We start from the raw sequence: 19,289 nt of genomic DNA, 5'->3' as shown, positions 1-19,289 counted from the left end.
AAGGTCTATTCCGATGTCGTCGCCGGCTTACCGGTTTTACGACCCAGTGAAGTTTATTGTTGATGAATGTTTTTTCCGTAGCGCTTCGTGGATCGCTTATAATCCGCGCCATGAGGCTTTTGCATTTCTCCAAACACCATACACCCTCGCGTCTAAGAACACAATAATATGCGAGGAATACAACAGTTAAACGAGGATGTTATTTTCCTTGTGCTGGAAACAATCAGGGCTTCCATTTCAAAAGATCTATTTCTGAAAGATATGCGCTCTTTGTCACTTACGTCCCGTTTCCTCCGAAGCATCTGTCTTCCTATCATCTTTCGCAACTTCCGGAGAACTTGGGACATGGGTGTTCGGAAACACAAAGAAATTTTGCCTTCGACGTTGTGTCAACATGTAACGTGCGTGGTATTACGATACTTATGTCTCCTGCTTCGATTTCTAACACACTGGGTTTTGATTTTAGCGTGTTCGAGCTCGATGTCAGCGCCACTGGGGATATTCTTGTAGATGAGCCAACAGTTTTATCCGAGCGACTCGTCGCTGTCTTCTCCAATATGGCAAGGTTACAAACATTCCGGTTGATGAATTCTGCGGAATGTGGTCCTTGGCCAGCGTTATTGAAAGCAATATTTACCACACCAACCTTGACTACCTGCGAGATATTGGACTCACCGTGGAGACGACCAGAAGAAAAATTTAGTCGTCTGATGCTTGATCTTCCGCGGGAGTCATTTCGACTGCGAAAATTTGTGTATCGGGTCCCGTTCACAGACTGTTTTCCTCGTGAGTCCGAATCATATGGACGCCGCGACAAAGTGCAAGGATTAGTAGAACTTTCGAATCTCTCGGTCATAGTGTCCCTAGTTTGCGATTCAGTGGAGGCTTTGGAAATTCCAGCCGAACTTGCTTTACATCTGGCTGATTTACCATACCCGAAACTATCGGAGCTTACATTTCGAGGACACGAACCGCTGCATACAACTGACTGGAGTATGATGTTTCACCGTGCCCCCCGGCTGCGAGACGTTCATATCCAAACGCCTGCATATTTCACCGATAGGTTGATCTCCCCTATTATTTCAACCTGCAGCATTCCTCATGATGATCCTGTCATGCGGGGGATGTCCAACCTGCAGTCATTGACTATATCTAACCCCTTCGGCAAAAATTTGTTCTTTCAGGTCTTGACTTACGCTAATCTTCGGACATTGAGTTTGAAAGCGTTCCCACTTCCAGATATCATTGGCGCTCGATGGTCGAACGTCCATTCCAGGGTACTGACAGGTAGTGAAGTCCTATATATCCTGAACGCTGTACAGATAGTCAACTTATCGACGTTTGAACTATCTTACTGGGTGGATGCTTCCGACGTCTCTCTACTCTCCCGCATCCACATCTCTTTCCCAAAACTATCCACGTTAGAAATACATCGCTTTCGACCACTGGCAAAAGAAAATTCGGAAAATGATCCTTTGGTCAGTGTTTACAGCTTTCATCTTTCGTAAAGTAATATCTGACCACTTTTATGTAGACATCCATGCCAAATACTTTGGCAAGGGCGGTGAACCTGAAGCACTTGATGATGAACCTTGATTTTCCCGAACGTCCAAGACATATTGACTGGCGTCATGATGATTCGGAAAGAAGCAGAACGTTCTATTCGTTTCTAGAGAAAGAGATAGTGTCGACTTTTGCGCATGCTGTCCCTTCTCTGAAAACACTAGGAATTCTTTCACATCATTCATTCTCTAGCTGTTGGGATATCTGGGAAGTCACGAAAACGCGGGGACTTATTCCTCAGTCACAGACACCCATATATCCTCCATGTTGATAATTATTGGTGCCACTTGTATTCATATCTGGAACTCTCTGCGCTTTATAATATTTAACATAGGTTTACATCCCTCTCTGTGAGCGTTGTGTTTCTCTGAGTATAGCATAGCGTTTACGGTCTAGCGTCTATTTACCATCACATGATTTCTTCAAATCGTTCGTTAATTTTAATAATTTGTGGGTCGTCTTTAAATCTTGATTTAAATTATTCGCTCGAAACCAGGCTTTGTCCTTCATGGCTTCCGGTTTAAGAAAGGAAGACGATTTCAAAAACAAAGCGGCATTCCCTCTACAAGATTCAATGACAAAATGGGTTTCGCGTCTCGCTTTGGGCTTGGTGTTGGTCTCGATGTGCCTACTGCTGGATGCTATTAAGGTGAGTGTCAAATCTCTCTTCTGCTCAACTCTTGCTGGAATTGTATCGCAGCACCGTTGGTATGTCTTGGACCCCTCCAGTCTGCACGAATTAGCCCAGGCAGCTATTGCCTCCTCGCCTGATGATACTGCTGGAATGATTGAGCACATTGTCTCGAACCTCACCGCCACATATCCATCCTCTACGATTGCTCTGAACACAAAGTCTAGTGAATGGGTGTTCAATAATGCTGGCGGTGCAATGGGCGCAATGTACATCATCCATGCCAGCATCACCGAATATCTCATCATCTTTGGAACTCCTTTGGGTACAGAAGGACATACTGGTTTGCATACGGCCGATGATTACTTCAATATTCTTGTCGGAGAGCAATGGGCATTCAGTCCAGGTCAATTAGAAATGGAACGATACCCTGCAGGAAGTGTTCATCACCTTCCAAGAGGAACCGCAAAACAGTATAAGATGCATAAAGGATGCTTTGCACTGGAATACGCGCGCGGTCAGCCTCTTCATTCCTGGCTTCATCGTTCGTTCTAATTTCTGGGCCTATCGTATAACTCTAATAGGCTGGATTCCTCTTATGCTCCCATTTGGCTTCGCTGATACCCTCACATCGACATTGGATATACCCACTCTATATCATACAATTAGAGTGACCGGTCGCGAAATACTTCGCAACTTGTTCATCGGCAAAATCTAATGTAGAGCCAGATCATTCGAAGGTGGCCGCATGTCCTACAGGAAAATATGGTCTTGAATAATACAAGCCTAACTTTCGCCCCATTTTTTGATGTTCCTATCGTGACACCAATTTAAAGTACAATGAGGATATACATAGTGTGCCATGGTATCCATTGAAAGCAGCCAACTAAGGGTTAGGCATGAGACGAAGTTTATGCAAGACCGCCCATGATTCTACAGGTCCATTACAGTCGACGAACCAGATTTCGTACGCATCGAACCCAGAAATCCAATCATTGCCCGCTCCATCTTTGCTGCAATTGACCTCTATACTAACCCCGGCTGGACCAATGGTGCGAATCCTACCAGAAGTCTCCAGCTGATTTCTCCATTCTTGTCTTTCTTTTCCTGCCGCGTCATCCTCATCAGCAATGTAACACAATGATAGATGAGGAAACAAGGGTGTTCGAGGTTCCAGATCCAGAGTGGTGTGAATGCATTTATGGAGAGAGACAAGGTCAGGAGAAGGTTGTACAGCTATGTAGACAGAGCGGAAAAAGTGGTTTCCTGTGTTGACTGATTTGAAGTCAATTCGTATCTTACACGGAAGATGGTGTGATATTGACTCTCGGAGTTGTTCAAGGGTTAAGTGAGAGGAAGAAGGCGGAGCAGCGAGAGTGATATGCGGATGAAATTTAGGATAAGACCGAGTTTTGCAAGTGCTTGATTGCATAGACATGATTATTCTTAGTTTCGCAGAATCCTCATCGGACGGCACGATCCACAATGTCACCATTTCGGATATGTTCGATGATGGGAGACGAGATGAAGCCCGGTTTCAACCGCTGCTCAACTGAAGAGTACGTGTGGATCCGGAATCGAAGCTCCCACGCCTCACTGCTTGAATTTCCCTCTACCACTGCCCCGTTCGCTACCTAAATATCATACAATGGCGATCCGCAAAGGCTTTATGAAGAACTGGTTTGCTGTTGAGGTGAATAAGACTCTTTTCTAATCTTCAAGTTGAACTAACCTTCAATTTAGGCCGTCCCAATGTAAAACATTTTGGCTATAGCTACATATGTGCACGCTAATTTCTGGTTCTTGCACCAGCTACACAATTGTCGGTGGGGTCGTTCTTGGTGCAAGCTGGTATTTGTATCGCTTGGCTATGGGTCCTACTAGTGAATTCCTTAATTCTCTTCCAGTCATAAATAAGCCACTGACGCTTTTACTCCCTCCATCGTTTACAGTCCAATGGACAAAATCTAACCCGACCCCATGGAACTCCATTAAACCTAATCAGAGCACCAAGATCATGACCGTTAACCATGATGCTGAAAAGTGAGTAACCGATCCTGATTCGGAGCCCATCGCTTCCTTACACCTTGGTCCTAGGTGGTCGAGAGACAAACTATAGAGGGATGGTACTCGATAATTCTTTCCAGGATTTTGTTTATATCGTATCACCCCGAGAATCAAAGTTCTATTTCGTGTTACGAGTTGGCGCAAGTACGACTGCCACTGCCTGGCGGGTGGTTGACCGGCGTGGTGCTCACCGGCTGACGGTCATCAGAGGCAAAAGGATAGATATAATGGTAATGTGAACCTTACAACTCTGTGGGTCTGCGCCAGATATTTGCACACAGTGATTGAAGATGAATCTGAAAAAGGCTGAGATATTATATCGTATCCTTATCTAGCGGACTTTTTTCATCAGACAATTCCAGACATGGCGCGCACACGGCGCGATTGGCGGTCTGGCCCTCTACCCTCCGTTTGTCGTTAGTCCCATACTTATGCTGTTTTGATGTTGCTCCTTGATCGATAAGTCGTTGCCGATCCAAGTCTAGCACATTCTGGTTCGTCCCATCCGTCTATTCATTTTGATCGATACATAGTTTTTCAAAGGGCTAGACGTGACTGATAGCTTCCCGGGTCGCACTCTAGCGACACTCCGCTGTGGATGGGCCCGGAATGGGCAGTGGGGTGCGCTTCAGTATTTATTGAACTGCCTCTGACGAGTTGACAACCCGCCTTTTACACCCAACTCAACTCACCCAACTCAAACTTCACCTGCCCCCAACTCAAATTGATTCATTTCAATCCCCAATATCATACAATGTCGATCAACTTCCGCAGAAACTTCATGAAGAACTGGTTCGCTGTCGAGGTAGGACTTATTCCTCCGTCGCTGGGCCAAGCTGATGATTGTCAACAGGCAATCCCAATGTATAATAAGGATCTTTGACTGTACGTCCAGATACTGACCTGACATTGTCTGAAGTTGGTGCATTGTTGCTACTGTTGTCTCGGGCGGAACATGGTTCATGGCTCGTTCTGCCATGGGTCCTACAAGTGAAGTTTCTCTAAGCCGTTGTGTGAAGATGTCGCTAACTATAACATTTGTGTTCTGTGTTACAGTCCAATGGACGAAAACGAATCCTACTCCCTGGAACGATATCAGGCCACATCAAGGCACTAAGCTCCTACAGGTACAGTCAAAGTTCGACCAACGGTGCGTAATGCGTTTGCGTTCTCCGTTCAAATTGTGTTGATATTCTCTTTAATTAGATGGGTAAGAGAAAAGCTATAGACTATAGCCAACAAACCCAGCAAATACTCCGTTACATTTTCGGATCTTGTATCTTTTCGATGTCTACAATATAAAGCGGTGGCATCCTGTAACTCATACCAATAATACTGTATTTGTACTATCTACATATGAGTCTTCTTTATCCATATTGCCTCCCGGTTTCCTGTCGGTCCGTGGAAGGTCCGCATAATTGCGATCGATGAAGCGATATGGTGAAGCGATATAGTCATTGAAACCTTCAATGTTTTTCCGCGTTGCTCGTTGACCATCTGAACCAGCTCGAGGAGCTCAATACCCATCGTATTTTACCGACATGGTTACACCTGCGCCGCTGAGCTTGATCGTCCCTAGTGAAGCTGCTCCGGACGAGGAAGAAGACAAGGCATTACCAGGAGCTCCCGTAGTATGATCATTCTTGATCTGGTATACCAACAGCTAATTATCGCGTCTAGGCACTGCTCGAAAACGCCTTCTGTCTTCCTAGTTTGATCCTCGGTGCTGGGACTCTGAGCAATCAGTATAACAGTAATGACCATCTGTCCGGTTTTGCGCCTATGCGTTTGGTCCGCCTCGCGTTACGGTAAGTAGACAAAATACTCAAAGATGAAGGAAGCCATGCCCAAATTGACGATACAGCTATGGTATCAAGGCCTTCGACACGTCAATCTATTATGGGCCTTCGGAAATTGTTCTTGGAAATGCTCTGCGTTCGGTAAAGGACGAATTTCCAAGAGAATCATATCAATTAGTATGCTATATCGTGTTTCTCCGAAAACAAAATGTGATCTACTCACTATCAGCCTTCTTTCTGAAGATGACTAAATGTGGTCGTTTCGGTGCAAACTCATTCGACTATTCACCCGCTGCGATTCGGAATAGTGTGTTGCAAAGTTTACATCGGCTACAAACGGAATACCTGGATACAGTCTATTTGCACGACGTAGAGTTCGTGTGTACTCCTGTGCAAGCGAAGCAAACAGGTAATCACGCGTTAGCGCTGACAGAGGAGAAGGCTGCGTATGGATTAGAGGAAGGCCAAGAAGGAATTATTTATGGCGAAGGTGATCAGAAAATTTTGGATGCTTTTGCGGAGTTGAGGAAAATGAAAGAGGAGGGCTTGATAAGAAGTATCGGTATCACTGGTATGTTTAGTTCTTCATTCCGTATCTCCATCTTCATGACATTCGTTTTCAAGGTTACCCTGTAGCCACTCTGCTCCGCCTCGCGCTTCTCATTTTCCATAACCCACCATACGAGCCGATCGATGCCCTCCTTTCCTATTCTCACATCTCTCTTCAAAACTCGACGTTTGCCGAATTCGTTCCTCATTTTCGGCAACGCGCAAAGGTCAAACAATTGGTCGCTGCTTCGCCTTTTAGTATGGGTTTGCTTACTCCGTCGATCCCGCACTGGCATCCGGCACCGGAAGGATTAAGAAAGGCTGTTACCAAAGCTCGAGCTGAGTACGGTGGGGATGGATTTATTGACGCTGCCCTGGCGTACTCGATTCGACGATGTGGACCTGAAGATTTGGATGTTCCGCTTGTGGTGGGTGTGAGTACGCCCGCAGAAGTACATAAATGTGTACAGGTTTGGAGAAAGGTCCGTGAAAAACCGATGAGTGCCGATGAACGACAGAAGGAGGCGGAGGTCCTAGAAGCTTTCAGTAAAGCTGGTTTCTTGAATTGGTCTTGGGCTTCTCCGGATAGAACGTCCGGAGTAAGTAGACTCTAGATAGGGCTTGGTGATATTCCACTAGCAATTTCTTCACTTTTGGGTTACATACATACATAGTACTGGGAAGAGTTTTTTTTTGTTTTTGTGTTTACAGTTTCCGGCCCGACAATAATTACACTTCCGATTCATGTCTGCAATCACGATAACCTACACCGTCCATCCTCCTATCGAATCAGTCTCTCCTGACGAGTTGCCTACTTCTCGTACAATTGAAGTGCCAATCAATGCCTCACAGGATGGTGGAAATTCGTATTACAGCGTCCTACACGAAGCCTTGGAGAAAGCTATAAATGAAATTGGAGCTGATTTGACGATCTGGAGAGATGCCGTTGGGAAACTGGAAATGAGCAAAGAGGCAAAGAAGAATGATGTCGGAGAAGAGGAAGAAGACGAGGGATGAATTGTGAGCATCACTGCTCCATCTGAGTGACTCGGAATAGTACTTATTCACCTCCAAAGCTTTCTGCGCATGAAGGAGGGATAAACGAGCTTAACGAAAGTAGTTACAGTATAGGCTAACATAATGTAAGCCTCAGCGAAGCTATCGATCCTCCTCCTTTGCAATCTTCCCCTGTTCTCTCCCTTCTCCTTCTCCTTCCCTACCTCGCCGTTCATATCTTTTCTTTCTGACAGCGAATTCACTTTGTTGACACATAGTACTATAGCTTCATCCTTTGCTTCAATACCTTTGTACATCCCAGTGATAAATCATTGGTCAATTAGCAGGATAGTATACCGTGCTATACGGTGAGTAGCTAAAGAATCCAAATGACCTAGAAATTACGGAGAATATTTTGTTAGACGGTTGGCGCTGAAGTGTTAAAAGATGAGAAAGCAACCAGGACACTATAGTTTACTGTATATCTATCGTAAATTCGGGTTATATTACCGCCGTACAAGACTTAGATGTCTCGATAATCATATGTTAGTAACTCGAGCCAACCTTTCATCCTGGCCCCTGTCTTCAGCTCCAACCACTCAATAGATAGATAGATAGAAAATAAGAGTGGCTCTGAACACAGCTTTCCACAATTGATGGGCCATGTCTGCAGGAAGTGGCCCCGCCTATTGTGGCCCAAGCTTTGACCCGGGCATAAGAAAACTTTCGTGGGGCTACGAGGAAGCTGTCTACACTCACTGAAACTCTCGTACTCACCAGCTATGCCCAAAAAGAATAATATGAGAACAAGGACCAGAGTTGCGAAACATGAGCTAAGGGTCCGTACGAATATTACCGTCTTCTGGGTCATACTGCATTTGACATATGTGTTTTATTTTTGTAGAGGTCCTCTATGGACGAAGTGTCAGCTGGGTACTCACCTGAACAAGACTCTGATCTCGCCTCTGTAGACTCTTCACGCTATAGCTTGAATGAAGAGGAATCGACGCTGTCTGGAAATGAAAAAACTCAGATGCTGGCGTATCTACATGAAGTACTAAAACAAACTCTCACTGGGCGAACTGTGCCGTTCCCACTGCATGTTGCTTTCGCCGAAGACGTTCCACTTGACCACAGAGGAATAGCTCCCCCGCGCGGACCGGGAAGCACCGTGGGGTTTTGGGAATGGGAAGGGGAGCGATATCGATGGGGCATTCCGCTAGCACATTTGGCAGAAGGAATGTCGAGGTTGGCTTATCCGGATGCGATGGCGTTCGACTTCAGGGAATGTTTTCAGAGATCTATGAGATTTGAATTAGTGGTCAGTTTCATATCATTCTCCTCGTTACAGTTGATATAAACTTTACCTGCAGTGGCCAGGATATTTGCATCAACGTTGGCTGGTATCATTACCTTTGTATGATAACCTCGGTGAGAGTATACAATGGACGAAGAAAGAACTTGGGAGATTCATAGCCTGTCAGTATCGAAACTTTGCAGAGGTGAGCCTATGCACATACTGATCGTTGCAAGACCTTTGAACGAAGCACATTAGCTATGTACCACACACCAAATCACCTGCAAAGAACCCGCTTGGCGAATCGGTTCAGGAGGAATCACATTCCAGGACATGCGTATTGTGACATTCTGGAATATCACCAAGGACATTTGGCGTGCAGAAATCACCATAGATGCGCCAAATTGCGGTTGGCCTGCCTCACGGCGGGAGTATTACTCGTTGACCGGCGCGGAAGGGTGTTACAATAAGATAATCCCAGAAGGGGAGGACAAGAGATGCCCTTCCTGTACCACCGTGCACAACACCGATCCGGAGCTTAACTGATAAAATTGAGCCTCCAGGGTGCTGATATTATTTTTATCGGGCTTGAAGTATTTGCGGCCATGGCTGGAAAAAGGAAAAAGTCCTATATTGCACAAATGAGTCTTGTATAGATACAACGCGTTCATTCCCTTATATTCTACCACCTCCATTCGACCTCACCAGAAGATCGACCCCTGACACCTTTGTATGGCTTGTAGTTTTCCTTCGCATTCGTTACCTTGAGTTGACCAACTTTCAATGCTGAGTATGTATGAGATGATATATCAAAGCGAACGCGAATTGCATGTGAGGGACGTGGAGCACGAGTTCTAGTAAAATCCTTTGAACATGAATTAATTGGGCATGAATATAGGTTTGACTCACCCTGTCGAAAACGATCCATGCAACGACCAACTGCTAGACGGCGATACAATCGGTATCTCCCAACGTAGGACCTACGGATATCATCAATGGCGTACAAAGGAGATTGGACAAGATCAGCGTACCGTTCTTTGAGCATCAAAAGACCATGAAGCACCACTTGACGCTCCGGAAGTATCCAAATTCCGACTTCCACCAGCATTTATAAACCCGCCACCTCCAGATCCGCGCGACACATTGCAACGTATGCCACCTGCGCCTGGTCCCAAATGAATATCTGCTACTATGTTCTCCAATGCATGGGTCGAGTAACGTGAGGTAAGTGTAACGTCGAACGAACCGCCAGAATCTTCCAGTTCGACGATAGCTTTGATAATGAAAGGAATAGTGAGGTTACTTCTTGATGACATGACAGATGTCAGAGACTGTTGGGTAGGCGACGGAGAGGGAAGAGGATTCGAGGAGAATGTGTAATCCATAAGTGTGAAACGGCCATCTGGAGGAACAAAGGATAGCATCTTATCACGGTTCCAACGATGTAAACTGTTGTAAGTGTAAGTTAACAAAAATCCAAATGACCATGTATAGATAACATACCGAACACAAGGATGCAGAGCGCAATCGTCTAGCACCTGAGGGTTGGTGAAATTCAGAGAGCAGTCGGGTGTCCCTGTACAAAGTTTGAACCTATGAATAAATTGAACGAGGGCATAATCCGTACCGGAAAGTTTTGCGTTAGCTTCAATCTTGCCATGGACATGGCTTGACACAACAGTACCGTTTCTAACAAGAGATCAGAATCCTCGGAGCCCCTGTAAGTTATGAAGAGAGTTCACACTTGTTTACAATGGCCTTGAGCTGTTCAATTATGTCGAAGTAGATTTCATTGTTGTTGTATCGCACACCCGTTTTCCGCCAAGGTAGTGGGGAGGAAAATGGTCCTACTGCAGCACCTGCTCCAAATCCAGAGTTGATAGTAGAGTTGAAGTTTGTGCCAGTAACACTGAGTAACTTGTTTAACAAGGAAGGTGGAATTACAATGTCACGCAAAGCGTTGGAGTATGTGGTCAGGGGATGACCTCCGGAATCCAGAGTTTCTTCAAACAGCTATTTGGAGGTTCGTGTTAGCAGAAATAAGCGGAGGGAGGCGATAATGATTTACGCACCTGGTACACAATATCGAAATTATCCCTCAGAGTAGCAGCGGACACAGTTCCCAAGTATTCTCGCAGGATGTCGATGAAAGTTTGTAGAAAGGCAAACGCAAGTAGCGGGTCCACTATTGATTGTTGTTAATAGATATTTATCTGCAGTAAAAATGTTCGATGCTCACCGTCACCGCTGACTGGACACAGGAATCTCAAATCTCCTACTTCGACGTGGCAGCACGCGCTCGAACCGTTGGCAGTATTCAAAGGCGGCACATATATGACAGAATCAACATCTGCTGAACGTTCAGCTTTTTGTAAGGCGTTGTTCACCGCGTCGATATGCAATATTGAATATGCAGTGGTACTGGACCGAAATCCAGATTGTATAATCGGACGTCTGAATTGGTTTCAGCAAAGCAAGTCAAGCAGCGATCCTAATTACTCACCCGTAATGATCTAGGATTATTATGCCGTCTAGAGCCATATTGAGTACACGCTCGAGTTGGTCAAAGCGAGAAAAATTTTGCCTAATTTGGTAACACCCGAATTATAGGTTCACGGTTTGAATCTCAAGTTTCTGTCTCCCTGCTTCGCACTAGTCGAGCACAGAGTTCCCAGTGTTCACCATCTTCTAGTTAACAGCCTCCCCGAGATGGTGCCCAGTGCGCGAGACTGGGAAAGAGTATCCCGAAGCCAAGTTGAGTGCACCGAGGGTCTGCAGGGCATGGAAAGAGGGCCTTGGTTTGAGATTGCAAAACTATTGCGTAGAAGAGGATGGAAACCCCCTTGTTCGCCCGCGGGGTGCACTACCTATAATAGTATTTATCTATGTGGCAGTCAAATTAAAGAGTCATTCTGCCTGAATCCTATGATCAAACTAGGAAAATGATCTCTACTAGTCCGCTTGAGTCGAGTATTAAACGGAATTCAAACGGAATTCAAACGAGCATAACTAGATCAGCACCGGTTACAGAAGGATACCTGCGAGACTCATAGGGTGGCATATATTCGTCGAAAAGAGATGAGTGGTGGGGAAACATAGGTAGCAAATAATGCATTTTGTACACCGAAATACAAGGAAAGGCGTCAAGCCTTCACCAATAAGAATATATGGCAAACATGAACAAGGGGTCAAGGTAAAAAGAAGATTGAACAAAGGGCGAAGATAGATATGTCACCTTGACGTAGACGATGGAACGAGAGGGATAAAATCTTCAAAGGATGCGAGGGTAAGGAAAAAAGGAAGAGCATAAAGTGGTGTAAAGAATTTACAAGTGTACAAGCAATGTTCAAGAATCATAATCGTATGCGGACCGCGCACCAAAGTGTGCTATGTCTTATCAATGTACATACAGTGAAGTGTCCATTAGAAGCTTTGATCGGACGAAGAATCAATATAGAAGTTCGACGGTCATTGTTGAGACAGCTCACCTCAAAGATAGACAACGGCACCATCGCACTTTTGGCACACATCATTAGATAAATGTTGTGGAGGCGAACTCTCGTGCTGCAACCTTAATCTTAATCGCTCCAACTGCTTCTGCTTCGAAACGTATGATTTGAACTTGGCGCCCGCTGGTGTTGTGAATAAGTCGCCTCTCTGTATTGCATCATCCTGATCGACATTCAATACAGAAGTTTGTGCATTCCACGGCCGTGGAATGAAGCCGGCGAGGACCTGGAAGGATAGTTTTGGAGATGACATGATGGATGATAAAGAGGGAGAAGAAAATGAAGACTGGAGTGTTTGTTCGTCGGTAGAGATAGGCTGAACAAAATTTGTGGCTGTAGATGTGGAGACCAAAGTAGAAATGGGGGCAAAGCCGTTCAGGCCATCTATGTCTGTTTGGAAAGAACCGGAATACGATTGACTGGACGAAAAGCTTGGGCTGTGGAAGAAGGTGTGATCCGAGTCGGCAACTGACCTGTTAAGAGAAAAACGAGGAGGATCGTTTGTCACTACAGCTCCACCAACTACAAGCACCAAAAGAAAAGAAATCAGTACTACGTACAGCTAGAATTGACAAAGTTGAAGGAGGATTGAATAGCCGAACCGTTTGAATCGTTATGCCCAGCTCTCGACGTAGAACTGGTACTGCTGTTGGCGGCCATCAAAGGTCTTCGTACCGGCTGCCGGATAAAGCTAGCGACCAGAGGCTTCTCTCGAACTGATGGTTGTTTGCGCATCGGGCTAGGGGAAGAAGAGGTGATAGGCAGTGGTATGAACGAGGACATAGCTCCTCCGCGCTTAGTTGGCGGAGTGACAAACGACGATGTTGGACGGACAGGTAGTTTTGATAGAGTGATTGTTGGTGATGATTCAAGAATATTTGGAGATGAAGTAGAGGTATTGAATGACGAGGTTGGGCGGGGAATGGATGATGGCGATGGAGAAGAGATCCGAACGCTAGAACGCGGAGGAGTTGTCATTGCTAAGGTATGCGGAGGTGTAGAAGAACGAAGTGGTTGCCCGAAGTTAAAAGGGACGTCATCATCATCATTCCCTTCGTCAAACTCTTCAAAAACAGGTACGGGTTTTCGAGTAGATTTGAAGCGGGGATGAGTTTCCGTGTCATGAACATTGACGGTACGATCCTGTTGCGCGATCTCATCGTTCTCCTCATCTGCATCAGTTTCTTCTTCATCAGAATCCTCGATATGAGAAGATAGGTATTCGTCGTTGTCATCCTCTGCTGCAGGAGTTAAGGTAATCTTAATTCCAGCATTATCACCAAGCATGTCGTCGTCGTCGTCAACCCTGGTTTGCTCGTCGTCGTCTTCTACCTCTTCTTCTTCGATAACGACGGGCAGAGATCGGGGAGAATCCTGCTCCTCCACTACCATGCTGATGATATTTGAAGGAAGGGCAAACGGCATAGCCTCGTTGTCATCAAATGCCTCTAAGCCCTTGGCAAACAATCCCTTATTGTGCTCGTAGGTGTATATCGAGGGAGAAACTGGGGACCGAGATCCAGTGGAATCCGTTTCAGAGTCTTCAAGACAATCGAAGAACTTGTCTACATCATTTCTAGGGTCGTGAGAAGTGGAAGCACTTTGGGCTCTTGGGAACGTCCATGTCTTGGATAAAGACCCAACTGAACGGTGCACAGGAACCACAGTAGCTTGCACACGAGTGGATTTTAACGCATCCATATTACTCGCAACAGAAGGCACAGGAGAAGATGACAGTGAACGAGAGCCAGGAGTAAGTGTAGAGGGTGTATTACTGCCGGATCCTGAAGAAAGGGTCGAAGCGCGAATGGCAGGCGAGGATGGCATTAGTACGTCCATCTGGAGACGAGTCGCCGAACGAGGCTTGGAAATTTCATGGATAGAACCAAATGATGACGAAGAACCAGAAGATTGAAAAGTAAAATCTTCCTCTTCTTCATCTTCATATCCAGCTAACCCGTTGTCTTCTTCGTCCGATAAGTAATCCGCCTCGACGTCCTCTTCAGGAATTTGCGAACCATGAACATCGAGGTCCCCTTCATTCTCTTCAGCGACAGCTTTGAGCGAAAATCCGAAGCCATGATCACTATCAAACGACCCGAAGTCCACATCAGTTGAACTTTCCAACGAATCAACCGAGTCGTAGTGCAGACCCCGGCGCCAAGCGCTAGGAGCATGCTCGGTATCATAAGTGGATCGTACGGTGGAAATCAGCATCTCATCCTTTCTCATTTTGCTGAACCTCGCCGCTTCCACCTTCCAATATTCGCACTCCCCCGACAAATGAGCATTGTCCTGTATGGTACGCTGTTTGTCTGCCTCAAGAGTGCGGACTTGTGCCGTTAACTGAGCAATCTCCTTATTTTTCTCCTCCTCCATTCTTGCCATCTCTTCCTTGGCCTGTCCGTATTCTTTCTCAAAGGTGTTCTTCTCTGCTTCAAGGAGATTGGTACGAGAGCGCGCGACCCACGCCTCTCGGCGTTCACCTTCCACTCGCTTGCCGAGGAGACCAATCTGCTTTTCCAGGTCTCCAACCCTTACTCTCCAACCATCAACATCCCTTTTCAGCTCATCCCGTTCTGCTTTGAGATCAGCAACAAGCCTAAGCATCTCGTCACTAGGTTCTGAAGAGATGGACATGTCTTCAGAATCAGTGACTGAAAAGGAAGATGAAAGAGGTCGCGAGCCTGGGACAGACGACACAGACGTGCGCCGTACGATCAGAGCTTTCTCTAAGTCCTGTATTCGAGACAACAGCGCATTGTGGGATTTGAATAAAAAATGTTGTTCGCTTGCGCTTAGCGGTCTATGGCGGCTGTAGGAAGCATTTGACTGGAGAAAATCCTCGTCGTTACTTATACCGCTAACACTAGTGTTGCTGCCTAAGCTGTTATGGCTGTATCGACGCTCTGAAAAAGTGGGAGTCATCTCAGGTGTAGGTAGGCCAGCGGCGGCGGCGGATGACTTGTAGGAGATACTGCTACGGCGGATGGGAATAGCACAAGATGTCTCATCCACAGATCCACGTGAAGTAGAAATTTGCAAATTCGCTGGACGAGCGCGGAGATATGGAGTCGGAGAAACATCATTGAACGAGTTGCGCGTAGTTTGCTCATCGTTAGGTACCAGTGACAAAGACCTTAAACCTGGTCGAACACTGGGAGTTAGAGATGGTGTAGGTAAGCCGCCGGCAGTGAGTGAGAGAGGTCGTAAAGTAAGAGTGGCTGGTCTGGGACGTGAGGCTGTTTGCTTCGCAAAAGCATCGTCGGGAGTAACGGGCGTAGTTGGTAGCTTGTCATCGTTACTTAGTGACACTGCACTGACAGGAAGTTTCCGAGGAGACGATTTTTGAAAATCCCAATCCTCTTCCTCCTCTTCTTCTTCAACTAAGGTATGAAGCTGATCTTTCGATGAAGAGGGCTTGAAAGATTCCCGTTTACCATATCCGGAATTTGATGGAGTCGAAAACGACTTAGAGGCTGCATAGAAAAAGACATGAGCCAAGTTCCACACAATTTCCCTTGCATTTGATACTTACAAAAGTCAAACATCTTCTTTTCAACTTCGGAACTCGATAGTTCAGGGATTTCAACCTTGGAGAAGGAAGCATCATTCTGTTTCCCTTCGAGAGCCCACAGCGCGCGGCGACGTACATAGTCCTTTTCGATGACATTGTCCTCGGACGAAGACGCAGGTAGTTCTGGAAGACCCATGATATCAGCGGATTCGTGGCGGGTGGAAACGGAGGACCGTCGCCGATGGTGGGAATTCCGCTTGGAAGAAAGGACGGGCATGGAGTTGGTCGTTGGAAGAACAGCAAAGTCATACGAGTTCGTGGATTTAGAAGCGGTGAGAGGTAAAGAAGCAACAGATGAAACTGAACCATTGCGAGAGTGGGAACGAGAGTGTTTGTGTTGGTGGTTCAAGGTCATAGATGTTGGCAAGGGCTTGCCTAGTTTGAAGGATTCGAACTTGAAAAAGGAAATTAGATAGTATCAGGTAGTCACAACGATAAATGCATTACGCGGAGCTGTGCGGCAATATCATCTTTTGCGTTATCAATGGTCTGCATTATATGTTTTTGATTTCTTTTTTAGGTTGTGGCGGGTCGAAAGTGAGATGAAAGAACGAAAATAACCTGACAAGGCGTGGTTGTTAAACGAGAGGACTGATCCTACGTTGCAAAACGAGAGGATCACAGAAAGCTAGTAGACGACTCAGCGCTGAACCGTTGGCTGCACAGTTGGTGGGGAAAAGAAACCAGCAGAACGAAATCAACCACACGTGATGATCAATCATAAATCGCCTGCGGAGTCGCACCGTTGTCAAGGTTATAAACGATGGCTAGTACTACACTTTTCCTGCTCTGCGATCTCCAGAGCATATTTCGTTAGTAACAGCTTTCTGTCGACAAATTCTGATCATCATAGAAGCATTGTCTAGGTACTGCGATTCATGAATACCACCATGTTGTTGCGACGACCAACAAAATGCTCAAGTTTGCCAAGGTTCATACCATCGTGTCATCGTTGCGATCTCAACGTGTAATGAAAATGTTATAGCTTTTTGAATATCCTGTTATAGTAACGACACAGAATGCCAAAGGTGGTATCTTCCTGCTCACTGTTCACATTGACTGAACAGACAGCTCTATCTTTGCAGCGCTTGGTCCAATTGATCCCCAAGTTGATCTTGCTTCTCTCGGCATCCTTCACCGACAGACTATCGATAAAACCCTGTTCTCAATGTTCATCCCGGAAATCCAGGCCCTTGTTTCGGAACTGGGAACTAGGACCGTAGTCCTTATGGGCATCGAAGTAAGACGCAGAACTCGATCATCCAAAACTTGAAGTGACACATCGCCTTATCCCCAGTCACACATCTGTATCCTTCAAACAGCATTAGAGCTCTTGAGTCAATCCTCGATAAACAAAATCAGCGAAGTCTATGTTGTTGCCGATGCGGTTTCTTCATGCAATGCATTTGAAGTACCTATTGCGCTCGACGCCATGCGCCATGCTGGAGTCAAAGTGCTCACTAGCGAAAGTATAGGTTTTTTGCTCATGCGAGATGCTTCTCTACCTTCGTTTAGGGAATTTGCGCGCATCATCAAGGAATCGAAGGGCAGTACGAAAGCTGCTGGGGAAGCCCTCCTTCAGAGGACTTCACTGTGAATAATACGAACTTCCATGTATCATTCAGTCTCCGAAATTTTACATACCTTAAGTTATTGGATTGAACCCCCATTTCTGCTTCTACGATATAAGTCTTCGATTACCTGATATATAGGATTGGCCAGTGCAGAAAATCCAATGACCTTGTCACCAGTCCATCATGCCAACGAATCAGAGAAGGCCAATTATTTGTGGGTGCATAGTTTGACCCTGGTGAAGGTAATCATGGGGTATATACTGGGTATATAAGATTGTTCCACTCGCCTTAATCACTTCGTCAAAAGATGATCATCTTTCTCCTGGGTGTTTGTTTCCTTCTCACCCTTCTACAGTTAACGACCACAGGTATTTCGTCTCAAATCCAACTAGTTGAAGGCACCCTTCACCGCCGGAACTATTTCTATATTGGCGAGCAGTATGTTAACACTCCGGGAACTAAGAACGGAAGTGAGATAGCCTTCGGACAAATATACGTGGAACGTCTCGTCCCAGTGAACGTCACTCGATCACTGCCAATATTAATGATTCACGGACACGGAATGACTGGAACAAATTTTCTGAACACGCCTGATGGGAGACCGGGTTGGGCGGATTATTTTATGAGCCAAGGCTTCGAGGTTAGTAATTCTGCCTATAGGTCTCACCAATCGATCCTATATCAGCCCTCAAACTTACTATTATGTATCTGTCTTCTGCCAGGTCTACATTGTTGATCAACCCTCTCGCGGGCGGTCCGCATGGCAAATGGGTGTCGACGGGAACCAATCCGATTTCGACGCCACCTACATCTCGTCCCATTTCACTGCAGTGAAACAGTTCCATTTATGGCCTCAAGCAGCCCTGCATACCCAGTGGCCAGGGAATGGAACAGCAGGAGACCCAATCTTTGATAATTTTTACGCCTCTACAATGCCTAGTCTAATTTCGGACGAAGAGAGCTCGGTGAAGGTAAGGAAGGCTTTAGGTGACCTTTTGGACCTTATTGGTGTATGTAGCCTTCTTTACGCTCGTTTCAAAGATACACAACTGATTTATGTATTTCATCTCCAGCCTGTGGTTCTCCTCACCCATTCACAATCTGGTCAGTACGGCTGGATCCTAGGCGACACCCGTCCATCCCTCATCAAGACTATCATTGCTCTTGAACCTATCGGACCTCCTTTCATCAACGCTGTTTTCCCTCCGCTTACCCCTGCCCGTCCTTTTGGCCTAACCGAGATTCCTGTAACCTATTCACCACCAATTTTCTTTGCATCTGATCTCAAAACCGAGATTGTTCCATCTCTTTCAAATGCTTCGTTGGGTACAACATGTTATCACCAAGCCGCCCCAGCAAGGCAAATGGTCAACTTGAAAGAGATACCGACGTTGGTAGTGACTTCGGAGTCGAGTTATCATGCAATATATGATGCTTGTACCGTGGGTTTCCTCGCACAGGCGGGTGTACCGGTGACACATGTAGAGCTAGCAAGTGTGGGTATCAAAGGGAACGCTCATATGATGTTCATGGAGAAGAATGGATTGGAAATTGCCGAACAGGTTGTATTGGATTGGATTCAGAAGACAACACTGTAATGATCATGAATGTGGGTGAGCAGGCAAAAGAAAATTGTATTCTATTGTAATTCCGTGAAAATGGGGAGATTATTTTCTACGGAAAGCGACTTCGACCGAGATCTCCAGTCTACCAGTTGACCAATAGGC

The 19,289-nt window shown here is 45.9% G+C and overlaps 13 protein-coding genes across 13 annotated transcripts; 10 read left to right on the top strand and 3 right to left on the bottom strand.

Moving 5' to 3' along the window:
* The first annotated feature begins 8 nt into the window (after positions 1 to 8).
* On the top strand, positions 9 to 1,790 carry C8R40DRAFT_173978 (uncharacterized protein). Its single transcript, XM_046234247.1, has 2 exons — positions 9 to 401; positions 467 to 1,790. Exons 1-2 carry the CDS (start codon positions 169 to 171, stop codon positions 1,506 to 1,508), a joined length of 1,275 nt encoding a protein of 424 aa, XP_046087085.1. The 5' UTR covers positions 9 to 168; the 3' UTR covers positions 1,509 to 1,790.
* A 347-nt stretch (positions 1,791 to 2,137) lies between these two features.
* Positions 2,138 to 2,912, top strand: C8R40DRAFT_1044033 (ERG2/sigma1 receptor-like protein; the record flags this gene model as incomplete). The annotated part of the gene is made up of 3 exons (XM_046224204.1): positions 2,138 to 2,212; positions 2,264 to 2,711; positions 2,779 to 2,912. The coding sequence occupies 3 exons, from the start codon at positions 2,138 to 2,140 to the stop codon at positions 2,910 to 2,912; spliced, it is 657 nt and encodes a 218-aa protein (XP_046087084.1).
* A 2-nt stretch (positions 2,913 to 2,914) lies between these two features.
* Positions 2,915 to 3,997, bottom strand: C8R40DRAFT_174121 (2',3'-cyclic-nucleotide 3'-phosphodiesterase). The gene is made up of 2 exons (XM_046234249.1): positions 3,927 to 3,997; positions 2,915 to 3,879 (listed from the first exon to the last, which is right to left on the bottom strand). The coding sequence occupies exon 2, from the start codon at positions 3,687 to 3,689 to the stop codon at positions 3,081 to 3,083; it is 609 nt and encodes a 202-aa protein (XP_046087083.1). The 5' UTR covers positions 3,690 to 3,879; positions 3,927 to 3,997; the 3' UTR covers positions 2,915 to 3,080.
* Positions 3,843 to 4,313, top strand: C8R40DRAFT_1170121 (uncharacterized protein; the record flags this gene model as incomplete). Its single annotated transcript, XM_046231481.1, has 5 exons — positions 3,843 to 3,887; positions 3,938 to 3,948; positions 4,007 to 4,077; positions 4,147 to 4,237; positions 4,292 to 4,313. 5 exons carry the CDS (start codon positions 3,843 to 3,845, stop codon positions 4,311 to 4,313), a joined length of 240 nt encoding a protein of 79 aa, XP_046087082.1.
* C8R40DRAFT_1102146 (uncharacterized protein) lies at positions 4,243 to 4,573 on the top strand (the record flags this gene model as incomplete). Its single annotated transcript, XM_046227985.1, has 1 exon — positions 4,243 to 4,573. A coding segment is annotated over exon 1 (178 nt), but the record flags the coding sequence as incomplete, so codon positions are not given.
* Positions 4,574 to 5,015: 442 nt separating this feature from the next.
* C8R40DRAFT_1170120 (uncharacterized protein) lies at positions 5,016 to 5,489 on the top strand (the record flags this gene model as incomplete). Its single annotated transcript, XM_046231480.1, has 4 exons — positions 5,016 to 5,125; positions 5,181 to 5,251; positions 5,318 to 5,411; positions 5,468 to 5,489. The coding sequence occupies 4 exons, from the start codon at positions 5,016 to 5,018 to the stop codon at positions 5,487 to 5,489; spliced, it is 297 nt and encodes a 98-aa protein (XP_046087080.1).
* A 124-nt stretch (positions 5,490 to 5,613) lies between these two features.
* On the top strand, positions 5,614 to 7,356 carry C8R40DRAFT_173623 (Aldo/keto reductase). Its single transcript, XM_046234245.1, has 5 exons — positions 5,614 to 5,892; positions 5,942 to 6,069; positions 6,126 to 6,237; positions 6,304 to 6,631; positions 6,685 to 7,356. The coding sequence occupies exons 1-5, from the start codon at positions 5,803 to 5,805 to the stop codon at positions 7,221 to 7,223; spliced, it is 1,197 nt and encodes a 398-aa protein (XP_046087079.1). The 5' UTR covers positions 5,614 to 5,802; the 3' UTR covers positions 7,224 to 7,356.
* C8R40DRAFT_1044123 (uncharacterized protein) lies at positions 7,354 to 7,626 on the top strand (the record flags this gene model as incomplete). Its single annotated transcript, XM_046224212.1, has 1 exon — positions 7,354 to 7,626. The coding sequence occupies one exon, from the start codon at positions 7,354 to 7,356 to the stop codon at positions 7,624 to 7,626; it is 273 nt and encodes a 90-aa protein (XP_046087078.1).
* Positions 7,627 to 8,208: 582 nt separating this feature from the next.
* On the top strand, positions 8,209 to 9,756 carry C8R40DRAFT_174018 (uncharacterized protein). Its single transcript, XM_046234248.1, has 3 exons — positions 8,209 to 8,926; positions 8,979 to 9,107; positions 9,161 to 9,756. Exons 1-3 carry the CDS (start codon positions 8,519 to 8,521, stop codon positions 9,446 to 9,448), a joined length of 825 nt encoding a protein of 274 aa, XP_046087077.1. The 5' UTR covers positions 8,209 to 8,518; the 3' UTR covers positions 9,449 to 9,756.
* Positions 9,479 to 11,832, bottom strand: C8R40DRAFT_173930 (Mu homology domain-containing protein). Its single transcript, XM_046234246.1, has 9 exons — positions 11,406 to 11,832; positions 11,142 to 11,356; positions 10,975 to 11,087; positions 10,647 to 10,915; positions 10,530 to 10,591; positions 10,406 to 10,478; positions 9,934 to 10,351; positions 9,812 to 9,882; positions 9,479 to 9,756 (listed from the first exon to the last, which is right to left on the bottom strand). Exons 1-9 carry the CDS (start codon positions 11,441 to 11,443, stop codon positions 9,585 to 9,587), a joined length of 1,431 nt encoding a protein of 476 aa, XP_046087076.1. The 5' UTR covers positions 11,444 to 11,832; the 3' UTR covers positions 9,479 to 9,584.
* A 559-nt stretch (positions 11,833 to 12,391) lies between these two features.
* C8R40DRAFT_1264931 (uncharacterized protein) lies at positions 12,392 to 16,687 on the bottom strand (the record flags this gene model as incomplete). Its single annotated transcript, XM_046233901.1, has 5 exons — positions 16,436 to 16,687; positions 15,950 to 16,382; positions 12,972 to 15,890; positions 12,885 to 12,933; positions 12,392 to 12,848 (listed from the first exon to the last, which is right to left on the bottom strand). Exons 1-5 carry the CDS (start codon positions 16,481 to 16,483, stop codon positions 12,392 to 12,394), a joined length of 3,906 nt encoding a protein of 1,301 aa, XP_046087075.1. The 5' UTR covers positions 16,484 to 16,687.
* A 36-nt stretch (positions 16,688 to 16,723) lies between these two features.
* C8R40DRAFT_1102110 (Isochorismatase-like protein) lies at positions 16,724 to 17,724 on the top strand. The gene is made up of 5 exons (XM_046227984.1): positions 16,724 to 16,800; positions 16,855 to 16,919; positions 16,974 to 17,016; positions 17,074 to 17,228; positions 17,286 to 17,724. The coding sequence occupies exons 1-5, from the start codon at positions 16,752 to 16,754 to the stop codon at positions 17,583 to 17,585; spliced, it is 612 nt and encodes a 203-aa protein (XP_046087074.1). The 5' UTR covers positions 16,724 to 16,751; the 3' UTR covers positions 17,586 to 17,724.
* A 145-nt stretch (positions 17,725 to 17,869) lies between these two features.
* C8R40DRAFT_1043853 (Alpha/Beta hydrolase protein) lies at positions 17,870 to 19,160 on the top strand (the record flags this gene model as incomplete). Its single annotated transcript, XM_046224193.1, has 3 exons — positions 17,870 to 18,202; positions 18,285 to 18,572; positions 18,636 to 19,160. 3 exons carry the CDS (start codon positions 17,870 to 17,872, stop codon positions 19,158 to 19,160), a joined length of 1,146 nt encoding a protein of 381 aa, XP_046087073.1.
* Between the last annotated feature and the right edge of the window lie 129 nt (positions 19,161 to 19,289).

This window comes from Lentinula edodes, assembly GCF_021015755.1.
Source record: "Lentinula edodes strain Le(Bin) 0899 ss11 chromosome Unknown C8R40scaffold_15, whole genome shotgun sequence".
Classification (NCBI taxonomy): Eukaryota; Fungi; Basidiomycota; class Agaricomycetes; order Agaricales; family Omphalotaceae; genus Lentinula; species Lentinula edodes.
Note: the sequence above shows the minus strand (reverse complement) of the source record. Positions and strands in the feature narration are given on the sequence as shown.